The following is a 21,634-nucleotide window of genomic DNA, read 5'->3' as shown; positions in this document are numbered from 1 at the left end:
ATATTTCTTCAGGGCTCCTGCGAAGAATAATAGATAAAAAAAGGTTACCCTGCCAGTATTTTGGCAGGTGGTTTTATATCAAAATATAGGCTGATAAATTGATAGCAAATTACCATGAACTACAGGTTGAATTTGTAGTATTCATCAGTTATGTATTTTGAAACAGTAAAGCATAAAACCAATGTGACTTGTGTTCAGGTGAATTAGGGCTACTAGGATTTTGCCTAATATAGTAAGAAATAAAACATAAAAAAACACCTAGGCAACTGTTTCAGCATCAGGAAAATTCAAGTGTGCCAGGCTCATAGACATAAAATAGATTTTCATTAAGCATGTTAATCCTCCAGTCTAAAGCCTCCTCCTTGGCTGTGTGGTGAGGAACAATGGATTCAACACCCTGTTCTAATAACTGGTGGGTAAGTCCTGGCGATTGTACATTTATCACATAATATGTGGAAGATCACCAAGGTTATCGTAATATCCTTTCAGATTTCTTAGTAGAAGTTCCACACAACTATCTCTGCAGTGCTCACAAAAACTCCTTACTACTGTAATTAATATGAAAAACAAACCTCCTGCAGGAAGTCCTCAAGGAGGCGATTAAATTTATCCGCCAGCTCATCAATTAACTGACTCTTTGCAATGTCGACTCTGTTAAATATTGTGAACTCCTCATTGCAGAGGGCATGATAGGTTTTCGAGCAAACTTCTAAGACATCCGTGTCCGTGTGTTTTTCTACAATACTCCGTATCTGGCGAAGCAGTGCTTCCAAATGCTATAATTAAAAAAAAATAATAATAATGTTCTGATAAATATTACTGACAAAACAACAACGTTTACAAGTTCTTTATGCTATTACGGCCAATCTACAACACACATACCCATGTATATTCATACACACAAAAAACTAATGTATACAGTAAGAACGTTCTGAGCTCAGCGGCTAAGCTGCTTTGGAAGACTAAAAGTGACAATGCCAAGTAATGACATTGATGGCATCACCTCAGTATAAATATCTTACAGTTAGGTCCATATATATTTGGACAGAGACAACATTTTTCTTATTTTGGTTATAGACATTACCACAATGAATTTTAAACAAAACAATTCAGATGCAGTTGAAGTTCAGACTTTCAGCTTTCATTTGAGGGTATCCACATTAAAATTGGATGAAGGGTTTACGAGTTTCAGCTCCTTAACATGTGCTACCCTGTTTTTAAAGGGACCAAAAGTAATTGGACAATTGACTCCAAGGCTATTTCATGGACAGGTGTGGGTAATCCCTTCGTTATGTCATTCTCAATTAAAGGGAACCTGTCACCTGAATTTGTCGGACAGGTTTGCGGTCATATGGGCGAATTGCCTTGCGAAGGAGTGTACTACGGAGGACGTAGCATGAACTTCACTCCAATATTGCAGCCAGCATGCAGCCAGCGGGTAAGGAAAGGGTGAATCAAACACCCGAAAACCCCGCCCATATGACCGCAAACCTGTCCCGACAAATTCAGGTGACAGGTTCCCTTTAAGCAGATAACAGGCCTGGAGTTGATTTGAGGTGTGGTGCTTGCATTTGGAAGGTTTTGCTGTGAAGTAAACATCCTTAAGCTGCGAAAACAGAAAAAAAAACATCCGAGAAATTGCTACAATATTAGGAGTGGCAAAATCTACAGTTTGGTACATCCTGAGAAAGAAAGAAAGCACTGGTGAACTCATCAATGCAAAAAGACCTGGGCGCCCATGGAAGACAACAGTGGTGGGTGATCACAGAATAATCTCCATGGTGAAGAGAAACCCCTTCACAACAGCCAACCAAGTGAACAACACTCTCCAGGAGGTCGGCGTATCAATATCCAAATCTACCATAAAGAGAAGACTGCATGAAAGTAAATACAGAGGGTTCACTGCACGGTGCAAGCCACTCATAAGCATCAAGAATAAAAAGGCTAGACTGGACTTTGCTAAAAAACATCTAAAAAAGCCAGCACAGTTCTGGAAGAATATTCTTTGGACAGATGAAACCAAGATCAACCTCTACCAGAATGATGGAAAGAGAAAAATATGGCGAAGGCGTGGTACAGCTCATGATCCAAAGCATACCACATCATATGTAAAACACGGCGGAGGCAGTGTGATGGCTTGGGCATGCATGGCTGCCAGTGGCACTGGGTCACTAGTGTTTATTGATGAAGTGACACAGGACAGAAGCAGCCGAATGAATTCTGAGGTATTCAGAGCCATACTGTGTGCTCAGATCCAGCCAAATGCAGCCAAACTGATTGGTCGTCGTTTCATCCTACAGATAGACAATGACCCAAAACATGAAGCCAAAGCAACCCAGGAGTTTATTAAAGCAAAGAAGTGGAATATTCTTGAATGGCCAAGTCAGTCACCTGATCTCAACCCAATTGAGCATGCATTTCACTTGTTAAAAACTAAACTTCAGACAGAAAGGCCCAAAAACAAACAGCAACTGAAAACCACCGCAGTGAAGGCCTGGCAGAGCATCAAAAAGGAGGAAACACAGCGTCTGGTGATGTCCGTGAGTTCAAGACTTCAGGCAGTCATTGCCAACAAACAGTTTTCAACCAAATACTAAAAATGAACATTTTATTTAAAGGGAACCTGTCACCCCGTTTTTTGAAGATGAGCTAAAAATAGCGTTAAATAGGGGCAGAGCTGGGCGTTACATTAGTGTCTTTGTGTGCCTTTATTACCCACCTATGCTGCCGAAATACCTTTGTAAAGTCGCCGTTTTCTGCTGTCACTCACGCTGGTCTGGTCCTATGGGCGTGGTGACAGCGCTGTTTCTCCCCCAGAATCCTGCTCATTATTACGTTGGTGGCGTAGTGGTGTGCGCATGTCCAAAGCGAAGATCCACTGCCCAGGAGATTCAAAACAGCGCGGTCTTCGCTATCCGCAGTTTACCGGTGGGCGCGGCCATCTTTCCTGTGGCCGCGCGTGCGCAGATGGAGCGCTCTGCTGCCCGGGGCTTCAGGAAAATGGCCGCGGGATTCCGCGCGTGCGCAGATGGAGATCGCGGCGGCCATTTTCCTGAAGCCCCGGGCAGCAGAGCGCTCCATCTGCGCACGCGCGGCCACAGGAAAGATGGCCGCGCCCACCGGTAAACTGCGAATAGCGAAGACCGCGCTGTTTTGAATCTCCTGGGCAGTGGATCTTCGCTTTGGACATGCGCACACCACTACGCCACCAACGTAATGATGAGCAGGATTCTGGGGGAGAAACAGCGCTGTCACCACGCCCATATGACCAGACCAGCGTGAGTGACAGCAGAAAACGGCGACTTTACAAAGGTATTTCGGCAGCTTAGGTAGGTTATAAAGGCACACAAAGACACTAATGTAACGCCCAGCTCTGCCCCTATTTAACGCTATTTTTAGCTCATCTTCAAAAAACGGGGTGACAGGTTCCCTTTAACCCCTTCACCCCCAAGGGTGGTTTGCACGTTAATGACCGGGCCAATTTTTACAATTCTGACCACTGTCCCTTTATGAGGCTATAACTCTGGAACGCTTTGACGGATCTTGGCGATTCTGACATTGTTTTCTCGTGACATATTGTACTTCATGTTAGTGGTAAAATTTATTCGATATAACTTGCGTTTATTTGTGAAAAAAATGGAAATTTGGCGAAAATTTTGAAAATTTTGCAATTTTCCAACTTTGAATTTTTATGCCCTTAAATCACAGACATATGTCACGCAAAATACTTAATAAGTAACATTTCCCACATGTCTACTTTACATCAGTACAATTTTGGAACCAAAATTTTTTTTTGTGACGGAGTTATAAGGGTTAAAAGTTGACCAGCAATTTCTCATTTTTACAACACCATTTTTTTTTAGGGACCACATCTCATTTGAAGTCATTTTGAGGGGTCTATATGATAGAAAATACCCAAGTGTGACACCATTCTAAAAACTGCACCCCTCAAGGTGCTCAAAACCACATTCAAGAAGTTTATTAACCCTTCAGGTGTTTCACAGGAATTTTTGGAATGTTTAAATAAAAATGAACATTTAACTTTTTTTCACACAAAATTTATTTCAGCTCCAATTTGTTTTATTTTACCAAGGGTAACAGGAGAAAATGGACCCCCAAAGTTGTTGTACAATTTGTCCTGAGTACGCTGATACCCCATATGTGGGGGTAAACCACTGTTTGGGCGTATGGCAGAGCTCGGAAGGAAAGGAGCGCCATTTGACTTTTCAATGCAAAATTGACTGGAATTGAGATGGGACGCCATGTTGCGTTTGGAGAGCCCCTGATGTGCCTAAACACTGAAACCCCCTACAAGTGACACCATTTTGGAAAGTAGACCCCCTAAGGAACTTATCTTGATGTGTGGTGAGCACTTTGACCCACCAAGTGCTTCACAGAAGTTTATAATGCAGAGCCGTAAAAATAAAAAATCATATTGTTTCACAAAAATGATCTTTTCGCCCCCAATTTTTTATTTTCCCAAGGGTAAGAGAAGAAATTGGACCCCAAAAAATGTTGTGCAATTTGTCCTGAGTACGATGATACCCCATATGTGGGTGTAAACCATTGTTTGGGCGCATGGCAGAGCTTGGAAGGGAAGGAGCGCCATTTGACTTTTCAATGCAAAATTGACTGGAATTGAGATGGGACGCCATGTTGCGTTTGGAGAGCCCCTGATGTGCCTAAACATTGAAACTCCCTACAAGTGACACCATTTTGGAAAGTAGACCCCCTAAGGAACTTATCTAGATGTGTGGTGAGCACTTTGACCCACCAAGTGCTTCACAGAAGTTTATAATGCAGAGCCGTAAAAATAAAAAATCATATTTTTTCACAAAAATGATCTTTTCGCCCCCAATTTTTTATTTTCCCAAGGGTAAGAGAAGAAATTGGACCCCAAAAAATGTTGGCCAATTTGTCCTGAGTACGATGATACCCCATATGTGGGTGTAAACCATTGTTTGGGCGCATGGCAGAGCTTGGAAGGGAAGGAGCGCCATTTGACTTTTCAATGCAAAATTGACTGGAATTGAGATGGGACGCCATGTTGCGTTTGGAGAGCCCCTGATGTGCCTAAACATTGAAACTCCCTACAAGTGACACCATTTTGGAAAGTAGACCCCCTGAGGAACTTATCTAGATGTGTGGTGAGCACTTTGACCCACCAAGTGCTTCACAGAAGTTTATAATGCAGAGCCGTAAAAATAAAAAATCATATTTTTTCACAAAAATGATCTTTTCGCCCCCAATTTTTTATTTTCCCAAGGGTAAGAGAAGAAATTGGACCCCAAAAAATGTTGGCCAATTTGTCCTGAGTACGATGATACCCCATATGTGGGTGTAAACCATTGTTTGGGCGCATGGCAGAGCTTGGAAGGGAAGGAGCGCCATTTGACTTTTCAATGCAAAATTGACTGGAATTGAGATGGGACGCCATGTTGCGTTTGGAGAGCCCCTGATGTGCCTAAACATTGAAACTCCCTACAAGTGACACCATTTTGGAAAGTAGACCCCCTAAGGAACTTATCTAGATGTGTGGTGAGCACTTTGACCCACCAAGTGCTTCACAGAAGTTTATAATGCAGAGCCGTAAAAATAAAAAATCATATTTTTTCACAAAAATGATCTTTTCGCCCCCAATTTTTTATTTTCCCAAGGGTAAGAGAAGAAATTGGACCCCAAAAAATGTTGGCCAATTTGTCCTGAGTACGATGATACCCCATATGTGGGTGTAAACCATTGTTTGGGCGCATGGCAGAGCTTGGAAGGGAAGGAGCGCCATTTGACTTTTCAATGCAAAATTGACTGGAATTGAGATGGGACGCCATGTTGCGTTTGGAGAGCCCCTGATGTGCCTAAACATTGAAACTCCCTACAAGTGACACCATTTTGGAAAGTAGACCCCCTAAGGATCTTATCTAGATGTGTTTTGAGAGCTTTGAACCCCCAAGTGTTTCACTACAGATTATAACGCAGAGCCGTGAAAATAATTTTTATTTTTTTTCTCAAAAATGATTTTTTAGCACCCAGCTTTGTATTTTTACAAGGGTAACAGAAAAAATTGGACCCCAAAATTTGTTTTCCAATTTGTCCTGAGTACGCTGATACCCCATATGTGGGGGGGAACCACTGTTTGGGCGCATGACAGAGCTCGGAAGGGAAGGAGCGCCATTTGGAATGCAGACTTAAATGGATTGGTCAGCAGCCGTCACGTTGCATTTGCAGAGCCCCTGATGTACCCAAACAGTACAAACCCCCCACAAGTGACCCCATATTGGAAACTAGACCTCCCAAGGAACTTATCTAGATGTGTTTTGAGAACTTTGAACCCCCAAGTGTTTCACTAAAGTTTATAGCGCAAAGCCGTGAAAATAAAAATTCTTTTTTTTTTTCACAAAAATGATTTTTTAGCCCCCAGTTTTGTATTTTTACAAGGGTAACAGGATAAATTAGACCCCAAAAGTTGTTGTCCAATTTGTCCTGAGTACGCTGATACCCCATATGTGGGGGGGAACCACTGTTTGGGTGCATGACAGAGCTCGGAAGGGAAGGAGCGCCATTTGGAATGCAGCCTTAAATGGATTGGTCTGCAGGCGTCACGTTGCATTTGCAGAGCCCCTGATGTACCCAAACAGTACAAACCCCCCACAAGTGACCCCATATTGGAAACTAGACCTCCCAAGGAACTTATCTAGATGTGTTGTGAGAACTTTGAACCCCCAAGTGTTTCACTACAGTTTATAACGCAGAGCCGTGAAAATAAAACATCTTTTTTTTCCCACAAAAATGATTTTTAGCCCCCCAAATTTTTATTTTCCTAAGGATAACAAGAGAACTTGGACCCCAGAAGTTGTTGTTCAATTTGTCCCGAGTACGCTGATAACACATATGTTGGGGTAAACCCCTTTTTGGGCGCACGGGAGAGCTCGGAAGGAAAGGAGCACTGTTTTACTTTTTCAACGCAGAATTGGCTGGAATTGAGATTGGACGCCATGTCGCGCTTGGAGAGCCCCTGATGTGCCTGGACAGTGGAAACTCCCCAATTCTACCTGAAACCCTAACCCAAACACACCCCTAACCCTAATCCCAACGGTAACCCTAACCACACCCCTAGCCCTGACACACCCATAATTCTAATCCCAACCCTAATCCAAACGTAAATGTAATCCAAACCCTAACCCTAACTTTACCTCCAACCCTAGCCCTAACCCTAACCCTAAACGTGACTGAAATACGTGTCACTAAAATACGTGTCACTAAAATACGTGGCACTGAAATACGTGGCACTGAAATACGTGGCACTGAAATACGTGGCACTGAAATACGTGGCACTGAAATACGTGATACGTGGCACTTAAATACGTGGCACTGAAACACGTGGCACTGAAATACGTGATACGTGGCACTGAAATACGTGGCACTGAAATACGTGGCACTGAAATACGTGGCACTGAAATATGTGATACGTGGCACTTAAATACGTGGCACTGAAACACGTGGCACTGAAACACGTGACACTGAAACACGTGACACTGAAACACGTGGCACTGAAATACGTGGCACTGAAATACGTGGCCCTGAAATACGTGGCACTGAAATACGTGGCACTGAAATATGTGGCACTGAAATATGTGGCACTGAAATACGTGGCACTGAAACACGTGGCACTGAAATACGTGATACGTGGCACTGAAATATGTGGCACTGAAACACGTGGCACTGAAACACGTGACACTGAAACACGTGGCACTGAAATACGTGGCACTGAAATACGTGGCCCTGAAATACGTGGCACTGAAATACGTGGCACTGAAATATGTGGCACTGAAATATGTGGCACTGAAATACGTGGCACTGAAACACGTGGCACTGAAATACGTGATACGTGGCACTGAAATATGTGGCACTGAAATACGTGGCACTTAAATACGTGGCACTGAAATATGTGATACGTGGCACTGAAATACGTGGCACTGAAATACGTGGCACTGAAATACGTGGCACTGAAATACGTGGCACTGAAATACGTGGCACTTAAATACGTGGCACTGAAATATGTGATACGTGGCACTGAAACACGTGGCACTGAAACACGTGGCACTGAAATACGTGGCACTGAAATACGTGGCACTGAAATACGTGGCACTGAAATACGTGGCACTGAAATACGTGGCACTGAAATACGTGGTACTAAAATATGTGGCACTGAAATACGTGATACGTGGCACTGAAATACGTGGCACTGAAACACGTGGCACTGAAATACGTGATACGTGGCACAGAAATACGTGGCACTGAAATACGTGGCACTGAAATACGTGGCACTGAAATACGTGGCACTATGACTGTCAGAAAATGTTCATTAAACGGTTAGGGGTGAGGTTAGGGGTAGAGTTAGGGTTAGGGTTTGGATCCCTTTATCACCTTGATGGTGGTGGGTGGCTTTTCAGTGTGTTTTCTGTTTTTTTTCGATAAAAATGCATGCGTTTTTAACGCAAACAAACGCATGTGCTTAAAAACGCAAGAAAATACTGCAGGTTGTATTTCTGAAAATGAACGCATGCAGAAAAAAACCGCATGCGTTTGAAAACGCGACCAAACGCGTACAAAAAAACCGCATGCGTTTTCAATGTCAAATATAGGGAAAAAACGCATGCGTTTTTTTGTGCAAAAAACGCTGCAGACAAAAACGCAAGTGTGAAACCAGCGACGCTTTTTATAGCAAAAAAGTTTTTGCGTCTCCACATTTTGAGACCTATAATTTTTCCACATTTTGCTCCACAGAGTCATGTGAGGTCTTGTTTTTTGCGGGACGAGTTGACGTTTTTATTGGTAACATTTTCGGACACGTGACCATTTTTGATCGCTTTTTATTCCGATTTTTGTGAGGCAGAATGACCAAAAACCTGCTATTCATGAATTTCTTTTGGGAGAGGCGTTTATACCGTTCCGCGTTTGGTAAAATTGATAAAGCAGTTTTATTCGTCGGGTCAGTACGATTACAGCGATATCTCATTTATATCATTTTTTTATGTTTTGGCGCTTTTATACGATAAAAACTAAAATATAGAAAAAATAATTATTTTGGTATCGCTTTATTCTCAGGACTATAACTTTTTTATTTTTTTGCTGATGATGCTGTATGGCGGCTTTTTTTTTGCGGGACAAGATGACGTTTTCAGCGGTACCATGGTTATTTATATGCGTCTTTTTGATCGTGTGTTATTCCACTTTTTGTTCGGCGGTATGGTAATAAAGCGTTGTTTTTTGCCTCGTTTTTTTTTTTTTTTTCTTACGGTGTTTACTGAAGGGGTTAACTAGTGGGGCAGTTTTATAGGTTGGGTCGTTACGGACGCGGCGATACTAAATATGTGTACTTTTATTGTTTTGTTTTTTTTATTTAGATAAAGAAATGTATTTATGGGAATAATATATTTTTTTTATTATTATTTATTTAGGAATTTTTTTTTTTTTTACACATGTGGAAAATTTTTTTTTTAACTTTTTTACTTTGTCCCAGGGGGGGACATCACAGATCATTGATCTGGCAGTGTGCACAGCACTCTGCCAGATCGACGATCTGCTGTGCAGGGCTGCAGGCTTTCCAAGTGTCTGCTCTGAGCAGACACTCGGTAAGCCACCTCCCTCCCTGCAGGACCCGGATGCCGCGGCCATCTTGGATCCGGGACCTGCGGCGAGGAGGGAGGTAGGAGACCCTCAGAGCAACGCGATCACATCGCGTTGCTCCGGGGGTCTCAGGGAAGCCCGCAGGGAGCCCCCTCCCTGCGCGATGCTTCCCTATACCGCCGGTACACTGCGATCATGTTTGATCGCGGTGTGCCGGGGGTTAATGTGCCGGGGGCGGTCCGTGACCGCTCCTGGCACATAGTGCCGGATGTCAGCTGCGATATGCAGCTGACACCCGGCCGCGATCGGCCGCGCTCCCCCCGTGAGCGCCGCTGATCGATGATGACGTACTATCCCGTCGGCGGTCATACGGGCCCACCCCACCTCGACGGGATAGTACGTCAAATGTCGGGAAGGGGTTAAAATTATTGAATCTGTCCAATTACTTTTGATCCCTTTAAAAACAGGGTGGCACATGTTAAGGAGCTGAAACTCCTAAACCCTTCATCCAATTTTAATGTGGATACCCTCAAATGAAAGCTGAAAGTCTGAACTTCAACAGCATCTGAATTGTTTTGTTTAAAATTCATTGTAGTAATGTCTATAACCAAAATTATAAAAATGTTGTCTCTGTCAAAATATATATGGACCTAACTGTATTTGTAAGCTGAGAATAAGCACTTGAATTATTAGGCCCCCTACTGACAACAGGTGTTGTTTTGTCAATGAGTCCTTGTGTGCAAAACCCCCCAGTAACTATGACTATCTATAAAGTCATGATTCGTGTCAGTTATGCCAATTAGTGGGGATAGTAGTGAAGGTGCCGAATTAAAGCAAAACTGCAATAAATGTCATGAAAAACAGGTGATTTTATAGAACAGGCTTTGGGTTTGTAACTTCACTACAAGCCAAGAATTACACATGCAGTTATTGTGGAAGTTTTGGAGCCAAAGTCAATTAGAATAGAACATATAAAAAAAGCTCTTTACTACTTCACCGTAAGTGTAACATTAAACACCCTACTAATATGCCCGTGTCATGTCCCAATATTTTGTTGCAGTAAAATACCATCATTCCAGCCAAGCAGAAGGCCTGATCTAAAAAAAAAAAAAAAAGTTAAAAATTGTTACCTTTTCTAGACGCCCCGTTGTATAAATTTCCAGGTCAAAATACTGCGGCAATTGCAGAAGATTAGTCACCTTCTCTGCATCGACAGAATACTACGTAAAAGAAAACACAAAATTGTAGATGCTAAATCTTTTTTTTCTCACCACATGCATATTCAGTACACAGATGTTGCACTGTAACATTATTTGCATTCATGGCATGAACAAATCAGGATAAATACGATAGTACACACTTTTGCTAAAAGCTGTGGTAGGGACACAGCGAAGAGTTCTGTAAGGCGAGTCTTGTCGTCCAACTGGGATTTCTTTTCTTTAGCGGTCAGCACCTAAAAACACAAGGATGTTAACCATCAATAATAGTTCAGTTTAGGAACTTTGTAGAATAATATAGGTAAAAACATCCGGACAAGTTAATTGCCATTTATGAAAAAGTCCCTAATGTTTGTAAATATCGTTATAAAGTTTATTCCTGTGCAGATTAAATTCTTATTTAGCGAAAAACAAATATTAAAGGAGGTTCTGTTAAATGGGAAAAAAGGAAACATTTCGTATTTTCATGTTAACCATTTTAATAATTGGGGTTTACCAATACTCTGATAGTGGGGGTTACTTCAGACCTGGAGGCCCTGGAAAAGGCCACTAAAACATTCTAGAATGACGTCTCTGTGTACATTTTACATCTGGCCACTGCCAGGGCAGGTAAAATACTGATCAGTGAGGGTGCAGGGTGTCAGACCCCACTAATCCGAGATTGGTTTTCTATCCTAAGAATAGATACCGTATTTTTCCGACTATAAGACGCACTCCCCCCACCTCCCAAAAAAAAGGGGGGAAAATGGGGGGTGAGTCTTATAGTTGGAATACAGGTTTACCGGCAGTGGTGTGGCGGCGGCAGAGGTGCGGCGGCGGCAGCGCAGTGAGCGGGGTCCCTTTCACAGGTGAGGTGATGCAGCAGCCCGGTAAGCAGCAGAGCCGGGTGAATCATGTTGTTATCGGTGGTGGCGTCCATCTTCCTGAGGCCGCGCGTGCGCAGATGGAGTGCTCTGCTTCCCAAGGCTTCAGGAAAATGGCCGCGGGAGGCCGCGCGTGCGCAGATGGAGATCGCAGATGTATGGAGGAGACAGGTTGTGGATGGCTTTGTATGTCATGATTAGGGTTTTGTAGTGGAGTCTCTGGGCAATGGGGAGCCAGTGAAGGGATTGACAGAGGGGAGAGGCCGGGGAATAGCGGGGGAACAGGTGGATTAGTCGGGCAGCTGAGTTTAGAATAGATTGGAGGGGTGCGAGAGTGTTAGAGGGGAGGCCACAGAGCAAGAGGTTGCAGTAGTCAAGGCGAGAGATGATGAGGGCATGGACTAGGGTTTTTGCAGATTCTTGGTTGAGGAATGTACGGATTCGTGAAATATTTTTGAGTTGAAGTCGGCAGGAAGTGGAAAGGGCTTGGATATGTGGTTTGAAGGAGAGATCAGCGTCAAGGATTACCCCGAGGCAGCGAGCTTGTGGGACTGGGGAGAGTGGGAAGCCGTTTACTGTAATGGATAGGTTCGTTGGGGGGGGGGGGGGGGGGGGGGGGGGTCGCGTGAGATGGGGGAAAGATGATGAATTCTGTTTTGTCCATGTTAAGTTTCAGAAATCTCGCGGAGAAGAAGGATGAAATAGTGGACAGACATTGAGGGATTCTGGTTAGTAGGGAGGTGATATCTGGTCCAGAGATGTAGATCTGTGTGTCGTCAGCATAGAGGTGATACTGAAAGCCATGAGATTCTATGAGCTGTCCCAGGCCAAAGGTGTAAATGGAGAAGAGCAGGGGCCCAAGGACTGAACCTTGTGGGACTCCGACAGATAGGGGGCGAGGTGAGGAGGTGGTGTGTGAGTGGGAGACGCTGAATGTCTGGTCTGTTAGGTATGATGAGATCCAGAATAGGGCCAAGTCTGTGATGCCAAGGGATGAGAGGGTCTGTAATAATAGGGAATGGTCCACTGTGTCAAAGGCAGCCGACAGGTCGAGGAGGAGGACAGAGTAGTGTCGCTTGCTCTTGGCGGTTAAGAGGTCGTTGGTGACCTTAGTTGGGGCAGTTTCAGTGGAGTGGTGTGACCGGAAGCCAGATTGTAAGCGGTCAAAGAGGGAGCAAGAAGAGAGATGGGAGGACAGTTCAAGGTAAACGTGTTGTTCCAGTAGTTTGGAGGCATAAGGGAGAAGTGATATAGGGCGATAGCTAGATACAGAGGATGGGTCAAGAGAGGGCTTTTTGAGGATATGTGTGATGGAGGCATGCTTAAAGCTTGAGGGGAAAACACCAGTTGTTAGTGATAGGTCGAAGAGATGGGTTAGGATTGGGATGAAGACTGTGATGAGGTTTGGGATGAAGTGGGATGGGAGCGGGTCAAGTGCACAGGTGGTGAGATGCGATTTTGAGAGTAGAGTGGAGAGTTGATCTTCTGTAATGGTGGAGAAGTAGGTTTTGAAGGTGGAGGGCTGGGAAGTCGGGAGGAAGGGCTCTGGGGGTTGTTGACCAAAACTGCCTCTGATGTTCTCAATCTTCTGCTTGAAAAATGAGGCAAAGTCTTCAGCTGAGATAAGTGGGGAGGGAGGAGGTGCTGGGGGACGGAGGAGAGAATTGAAGGTGTTCAATAACTGTTTAGGGTTGTGAGACAGGGAGGATATGAGAGATGAGAAGTAGGTTTGTTTAGCTGTGGCGAGTGTGGTCTTGAAAGTAGTGAGGGACTGTTTGAATGCGATGAAGTGCTCATTGGAGTGGGATCTTTTCCATCTGCGCTCAGCAGCCCTGGAAGCTCGCCTCAGTTCTTTGGTCAGGCTGGTGTGCCAGGGTTGTCTGTTGATTTTGCGAGCTTTGGTATGTGTAAATAGGGCAGCAGATTCCAAAGTTACAGCTATTGTGGTGTTATATAGAGCGGCAGCGTCATCCGCATTGTGTAAGGAACTTATGTCTGTGAGAGGGAGGAGGGATTCAGAGAATGAATGTAGGTCAAGATGTTTAAGATTTCTGCGAGGGTGTGAAAGTTTGTGGGGTGGGGATTGTAGACATGGAGTGGAGGGAAGAGAATGTGAGAAGGTTGTGGTCAGAGAGAGGAAGAGGTGAGTTAGAGAGGTTAGATAGGGAGCAGAGGCGGGTGAAGATGAGGTCCAGTGTGTGACCATCTTTGTGAGTGCCTGCAGAAGACCATTGAGTGAGGCCGAAGGAGGAAGTGAGAGATAGAAGTTTAGTGGCAGCTGAGAGGGAAGTGTCAGTGGGGATGTTGAAGTCGCCCATGATGATAGTGGGGATGTCCGCGGAAAGGAAATGAAGTAGCCAGGTGGTGAAGTGGTCAAAGAAGGTGGTGGCTGGCCCTGGGGGGCGGTACTTCATGATGGTGATAAAATTTGTTTGATATGACTTGAGTTAGTGAAAATATCGCAATTTTGTCAAAAAAATTGAGAGATTTAAAAAAAATATATACAGTATATAAAAATCGCAATTTTACAACTTTCAATCTTTAGATCTTTAGGGCCCCTTTCACGCATCAGTTTTTTGCAGTCAGTCACAATCCGTTGGCTCAACGGATCGGTCGCAGATTGTGAAAAACTGATGCGGTGGATTCGTTTTTTCGACGGATCTGACTAGCGGATCTGGCTAATTGGATTGGAGCATGCCCAGTTAAAAAAACAGAATATGTCGCCATAGGCTTCCATTCTAGCAGACGATAAATGGCGATGGATCCGTCGCTGTCCGTTTTTTCGACGTACACAAAAAAAAAAAAAAAAATTACTTTGTCCGTTGTCTCCGTACAAAAATTTTTCGACGGATCCGGCGAACGACGGATGAAACGTGAGGCCACCCGTCGCTAATACAAGTTTATGAAAAAAAAAAAACAGATCCGGTGGCAAAAAACTGATGTGTGAAAGAGGCCTAAACCAGTCAGTCATGCTGTACAAAATAATTAATAAATAACATTGCCCATACAGTATGTCTACTTTATATCTGTATCATTTTTCAAACGTCATTTTATTTTATTACGAGGTTAAAAGTTTAGCAGCAATTTCTCACGGGAGGGCTCGGAACGGAACAAGCACCATTTGAATTTTGGAACACAAATTGGTTGAAATAGATTGTGGGCGACATGTCTCCTTTGCAGGGCCTATAAGGTGCTTAGGCAGCAGAAACCCCCCATAAATGACCCAATTTTGGAAACTACACCACTCAAAGATTTTATCCAGGGAAATAGCGAGAATTTTTAACCCAAAAGGTACTACACAGAAACTGATAACATTAGATCATATTGAATATGTCGTCAATAATGTTGACGAGTTTGCATTGTGTGCTGTCATACGCACAGAGTATCGTGGGTGCTCGAGGGACACACTCAAATCCATGCCCCACATGTTCTGTGGCTGTTACGACAGCCAAAAAACATACAGGGATTTCCCAGGGTATGGCAGGCAATCCCTGCAAGTTTTCTTTCTGGCTGTCTAAAAGCCACAGAACATGTGGGGCGGGGACTCGAGCATGTCACTAGAGCATATCACTCGATCACCCGATGTGCACAACACTATTCGTCAGATTGTCATTTTTACTTTTGAAAAATCCTAAGCCCAAACTTATCCCCTAACCCTAACCCTAGAGTCTATCGCAGTGATCAAAAGTCTTAATCAGCTGACTAATGACTAAATCAGTCATCATGTGCAGGGAAAGATGTGGGTTTGGTATGCTAGCCCGCACCAAAGTCAGGGACACGACTTCTGATGTACAAGTATGACAAAAGTCTTGAAGGTGGTCAATAAGCTTTGTATAAAAAAAAATGTGATAGTTTACCCTTTTTCCTGTTCCTCGGCCCACTGGAGGATGGCATTCAGCAGCTTGACGTATTGTGCAGAGCATAATTTCAATCAGCGCACTTTCCTGGCGGTCTGTAAGTGCTGCAGGACAAGAAAAACAGGTTTTTATTTTGCACGTAATGTAATTACATACAGGACGTAAATAAAAGGGCATAAACTGGTTAAGGCCTCTTTCAAACTACATTTGTGCTTCAAAAATGGGGGCTACGATCTGTAGCCCACAAAAATGGGACAGAACCCTGACAAATCCATTCAGTATAAAGAGGCAAATGGAGGCCAACATCTGAACACAGGGCTCTTTTTGACATTTTTTTTCAGTAGTTTCCATCTTTTGCTATGGACAAAATAACAACTTGTTGTGTTATTGCATCGGACATAAAAGACTGACACTGACAGAAAAATGTCAAATTGAGCACAATGTTGCAAACGTTGGGTTCCATTAGCCTCATTACATTAAATGGGTCTGTCAGGGTTAAGTCTTAGTGCAGTTTTGCAGGACTTCAGATAGAAGCCCCTGAACAAGACAGCCAAAGCGGCAGTAACGTACAGTGAAACAAGCCTCACTATGCCTTTTGAATTTGTACAAATCTTTAAAAGCGCTTGATTTTTTTCAGCTTTGTAACTGAAGTTGATTTATTATACCACGTGTCAAGCAAAAATAAATAAATCAGACTTTTTTTTGTGTTTTTTAGACGATGATGTTAAAGGAAATGTATTGCCTTAATTTTTCTTGATTAACTTAATTAATACCAGATACTGAAATAATATTCTATCCAGTGTTAACTTTTTGTGATTGTATATTTTATGATTGTTGATTTTCTGCCCATGACTATGGAGGCAACAATCTTGCTCAAGTTGCTGCTCTGTGAACAGAAGTTTAGAGAATTAATTTACAGCAGCCGCATGGTCACAGCCTCCGTCAGAAAATAACCCCTGGACTTCCATGGTAAATTGCTACATACCTGCCATGTGACCTATACAGAGGTCATAACACAGGGAGAGGCAAAAAATTATTATCTGTGACCAAGACCCCTCCATTACCTGCCTCCAGCTTTACAGGCAAGGCCTTTCTCAGTAATTCTGCCTGTCATAATGACTGCAGAAATAGGATTTATACTAAAAAGAACGTGTTTGTCTACCAGGAGGCTCAGTGATTAGCTTTCTGTATGTTAATTATGATAAAAATACAATAAATGTTTAACAGAAAAATGATTCAATTTACTAATGATACATTCCCTTTAACACCAAAATATTCACGTTTGAAAGAGCACAATTTCATTTTGCATTTTTCTTTATTACTAAGAGAACACATTATGAAATAAATGTGAAAATATGACTGGACTTCAATGGCAATATAAAGGCTGTGTACCAGAAGCGTAGCTACCGGGGGGGGGGGGTTAACGCTACGCTACTGTACTGTAACCCGCCAGTCATCGCTGTTCAGCTGTATCGGCTACATGCCGCTACAGCTGACCGCATTGATGGGAGGAGCGTTACGCTCCTTCTCCCATCATCCCCCTTTTCATTGCCGGCGCCCGCGGTCCGGAGATCAACGGGAGCACTGCAGCGCAGGAACCAGGCAGAAGAGAGATATTTATTTTTTTTATAGGTGCTGCCTTATTTACAGGGTCTGCCTATGGGGGTGCTGCCTTATTACAGTGTCTGTCTATGGGGGCGCCGCCTTATTACGGGGTCTGCCTATGGGGGTACTGCCTTATTACAGGGTCTGCCGCCTTAATACAGGGTCTGCCTATGGGGGTACTGCCTTATTACAGGGTCTGCTGCCTTATTACAGGGTCTGCCTATGGGGGTACTGCCTTATTACAGGGTCTGCCGCCTTATTACAGGGTCTGCCTATGGGGGCTGCCTTATTACAGGGTCTGCTGCCTTATTACAGGGTCTGACTATGGGGGCTGCCTTATTACAGGGTCTGACTATGGGGGCGCTGCCTTATTACAGGGTCTGACTATGGGGGCTGCCTTATTACAGGGTCTGACTATGGGGGCTGCCTTATGCTATAGAGTCTGCCTATGGGGAGTGCATTATACTATATTGTGGACTATTTGGTGCATTATGCTACTGTATATGGGGGCCATCTAGGGGGCCATCATACAGTATGGAGATTACAGTGTGGGAGTAATTATACATTGCTGGAGCCATCAAACAGTTTGGGAGCTACTAAGGAGTCAGTATAGTGTGGGGGTGGTACTATACAGTGAGGGGGCATTATACTGTGTATAAGAGCATCACACTGTATATAGGGGAGCTGTACGGGGGGGACTCGGGACATTATTAAATGTAAAGTATTGTTATAGGGGAACTCAGGTTACTGTGACTATCAAAGGGGCACACAGGACAATATTACTTTCTAGGGAGTAAAATATGGGCAGTGTTTTCTAGGGCACTTGCACCCGGCATTACTATATTATAGAGGGGTGCATTAGAATTTAGAAGGCACAGAGAAACACACAGAAGGTGCAGTAATGGGGACACATAGGGCAGCAGCGGCTCAGTATTGAGATATCAGCAGGATAAGGAGATTGTGCAGGTTGGGAATAGATGGTGATGGCTGGAATATGAGAAGTGAAAAGTGTCTTTCTTGTATGATCTGCAGCCAAGTCGTGGCTGGAAGAAGTTGTCATGTCGGTCTGGGCCAGATGGAAAAGACGAGAAAAGTGAACGATTCCATCAGAAAGAACGTCAGCAGATTATCTGTAACAGTGCCGTGATCTCTTATATGTTCTGCAGGGCTGGTATCTACCACTGACCATATGGCGGTAATATCCATGTTGGTCGTTATATAGAGATTATCTTCAGTAACAGCGCAGTCATCTGCTGAGATTCTCCGCCACTATTAGGGGGTGTCACCGAGTTGTAATCAAGGTTACCTGGTTAGGGGCCCACTCAGAAGTTTGGCCCCCCCCCCTGAACCAAAACCCTAGCTACGCCTCTGCAGTGTGTACACATTCCCAACCAGATTATAGTGGGACGATGCATCTAAGGGCTCGTGCACATGGATGGATGTTTGCTCTGAATGCGAGTCAACAAAATTGGACCAATGTTATGTTATGGGGCTGTGCATATGCATGATTTTTTTTCCTTGGAACACAGTATGTAGGAGGAAAAAAAATCTCTGCATGCCAGAGTTTGATCTGGTATTCGGATCGCCCCAGGACATCAAGAGATTTCGAAGTACTGATATAATGGAAGAAATGGAGATTTTTTTTCCCTCCATTTTCTCCTCATCCAAGAGAATTATTTGATCAAACTATGGCCAGAGTGTGGTTTGCATAATAAACCCGATGCTCTCACATGAGAGAAAATCCATGTCTCATCTTCACCTGGCCTTACATGAATCAATTCTGCAAACAGTTATCACTGAAAAATTAACAACTTTTAGCATTTACAGCTCACAGCAATCCTGTCTCAATGACAACAGACCACAAACAAATCAAATGTAGTCAGATATGGCAGCAAGACTTTCTCCAATCTGTCCCTTGCTCCTCGCTAGTCTACAGAACATATTATCGATATGTAGAAGACATATTGATGGGGGTAGGACTACAAGATTACCCAAGCTTTTTTCATAGTTTGCTACCATGGAGATACAAGGCTCTGGGCACAAGATGTAGAAACAAAATAAGATATTTAAAAGAAGATGATTTACAAAGTTGCTTGTTTCTCATGGAAGCATGAAACAGCCGTTTTATGGAAGAACACACTAGCACACTAGGAAAACTGCTGAACCATTGTGGAGTACTTACCTTCCTCACCATTCAGCGGATCATCCAACAACAAGCTATTCATACACTCCCAATCCTTCAATAACTCGGTAGCACAGTCCCACATACTGTCTACAAGATAGGCAGCATGTTCGTGCAACTAGAAAGAAAAAGAGTAATTTACAGGGAGTCAAAAAATATATATCAAAAGAAAACTATCCATATAACACCGGTGAAGCTTTATAATAAACCACAAAAACCCTTTCATTTTTTCCACTTTTTATCCTCCAAACCACTCCTCCATATAACAAATTCTTATACCTCACTCTCCAAAAAGAAAAAGACCAACGTCTTGACAAGGTTGGCATTTGGGCTAAGCCTTCCTCTTCTCTTCAGAATTCCATCATCATCCGGCTCTCTACAACTGAACAGCCTAAAAAAAGAAAACAACACAAAATCAATTTAATGATGGAGCTGTGTGATGGGATTGTTTTTTGCGCGATACGTTTATTGGTACCACTTAGGGGTACAAATGAGGTTTTAAACGCTTTTTATAGTTTTTTTTTTTTCCGGGGGGGAGGAGCGTGATCAAAAAACCTCAATTCTGGGAGTTTCGATTTTCTTTCGCATGGACCAACACATTTTATATTTTTATAGCTTTAACCTTTCTTTGAGCAGAGCAATATCAAATAGATTTACATTTTTTATTTCTTTATTTTTCAAGAGTTATAAAGGAGTAAAAAAAGGAGATTTTTGTGTACGCACCGTAAAATCTCTTTCTCTTAGCTTCTAATTGGGGGGACACAGGACCATGGGTGTTATGCTGCTGTCCACTAGGAGGCGACACTATGCATAATCTGAAAAAGATTAACTGTGGCTCCTCCTCTGCAGTATACACCCCTGGACGGCATCAGCAGTAGGAGGAACGTAACACGAATAACATAATTATGCCTGTAAGAAGGCAACTACGTAAGAGATCAAGAAAACAATATGAGAACTCAACAGTAAAAACAGCCCGAAAAGGACAACAGGGTGGGAGCTGTGTCCCCCAATTAGAGGCTAAGAGAAAGATTTTACGGTGAGTACACAAAAATCTCCTTTACTCTGTCGCCTCATTGGGGGACACAGGACCATGGGACGTCCTAAAGCAGTCCCTGGGTGGGAAGCAATGGACGAATATTGTGCAGACAGGCCCCTATACTTAGGGCACCGCCGCCTGCAGAACACATCTACCCAGGCTCGCGTCCGCTGAGGACTTGGTATGAACCCTGTAGTGTTTAGTAAACGTGTGTAGGCTAGTCCAAGTGGCCGCCTTACACACTTGTTGTTTCGAAGCCTGGTGCCGAATGGCCCAGGAGGCCCCTACCACCCATGTAGAGTGTGCCGTAATACCGGCTGGGAGAGGAGAATTCTTAAGGCGGTAGGCCTCTCGTATGGTGGGTTTGATCCACCTGGCAAGGGTAGCTTTGGAAGCTGGCAGACCCTTGTGGCCGCCTTCAGGAAGGAGGAAAAGAGAATCAGACTTCCGGAAGGACGCAGTCCTAGACACATATATACGCAATGCCCTGACAAGGTCAAGCGTATGCAGAGCCTTCTCCACTCTATGAACCGGGACCGGACAAAGGGATGGTAGTGAAATTTCCTCATTGAGGTGGAAGTTGGACACAGCCTTCGGAAGGAAGGATGGGACCGTATGAAGAACTACCTTGTCCTGGTGAAAGGCCATGAAGGGCTGTCTGCAGGAGAGTGCTGTCAGTTGAGACACCCTGCGTAGCGAGGTGATTGCCACCAGGAAAACCACCTTCTGGGAGAGAAGGTGGAGCGGGACCTCCTTAAGGGGTTCGAAGGGTGGTACCTGCAATGCTGTCAGGACCAGGTTGAGGTCCCGCGTTTCTAGTGGTAGTCTGTAGGGGGGGAACCAACCGGGAAACCCCCTGAAGAAAAGTCCTTACTTGCGGCTTGGTAGCAATGCGCCTTTGAAAAAGCACTGAGAGGGCTGACACCTGGCTCTTAAGCGAGCCTAATGACAGCCTGGCCTCCAGACCCGATTGGAGAAAGCCAAGTACTTTGGGAAGGGAATAAGGGAGTGGGGTCTGGCCACGAGATTCGCACCAGGTAAAGAAAGCTTTCCAGGTAAAGTAATAAATCTTGGCAGAGGCTGGCTTCCGTGCCCTGATCATGGTCCCAATGACGTCCGTCGAGAGCCCTGCCTGGGTTAGAACCCAGGTTTCAAGGGCCACGCCGTCAAATTGAGAGCCCCTGAGTTCTGGTGGTAGAACGGGCCTTGTGATAGAAGATTGTGGCGGTCGGGGAGACGCCAGGGGG

General features: G+C 44.0%; 1 protein-coding gene across 2 annotated transcripts in view; it reads right to left on the bottom strand.

The window, feature by feature from the left end:
• The window catches only part of STAG2 (STAG2 cohesin complex component), a 221,829-nt gene that overhangs the window by 35,231 nt on the left and 164,964 nt on the right, over window positions 1–21,634 (bottom strand). For both annotated transcript variants that reach the window (XM_077285110.1, XM_077285109.1), the window contains exons 15-20: window positions 19,631–19,742; window positions 19,352–19,469; window positions 15,565–15,668; window positions 10,988–11,080; window positions 10,758–10,847; window positions 573–776 (exon numbers count right to left, since the gene is read on the bottom strand). In XM_077285110.1, coding sequence (XP_077141225.1) covers window positions 573–776; window positions 10,758–10,847; window positions 10,988–11,080; window positions 15,565–15,668; window positions 19,352–19,469; window positions 19,631–19,742 — 721 coding nt within the window. The remainder of the gene's footprint in view (window positions 1–572; window positions 777–10,757; window positions 10,848–10,987; window positions 11,081–15,564; window positions 15,669–19,351; window positions 19,470–19,630; window positions 19,743–21,634) is intronic.

This window comes from Ranitomeya variabilis, chromosome 2 (assembly GCF_051348905.1).
Source record: "Ranitomeya variabilis isolate aRanVar5 chromosome 2, aRanVar5.hap1, whole genome shotgun sequence".
In the NCBI taxonomy this organism is placed as follows: Eukaryota; Metazoa; Chordata; class Amphibia; order Anura; family Dendrobatidae; genus Ranitomeya; species Ranitomeya variabilis.
Note: the sequence above shows the minus strand (reverse complement) of the source record. Positions and strands in the feature narration are given on the sequence as shown.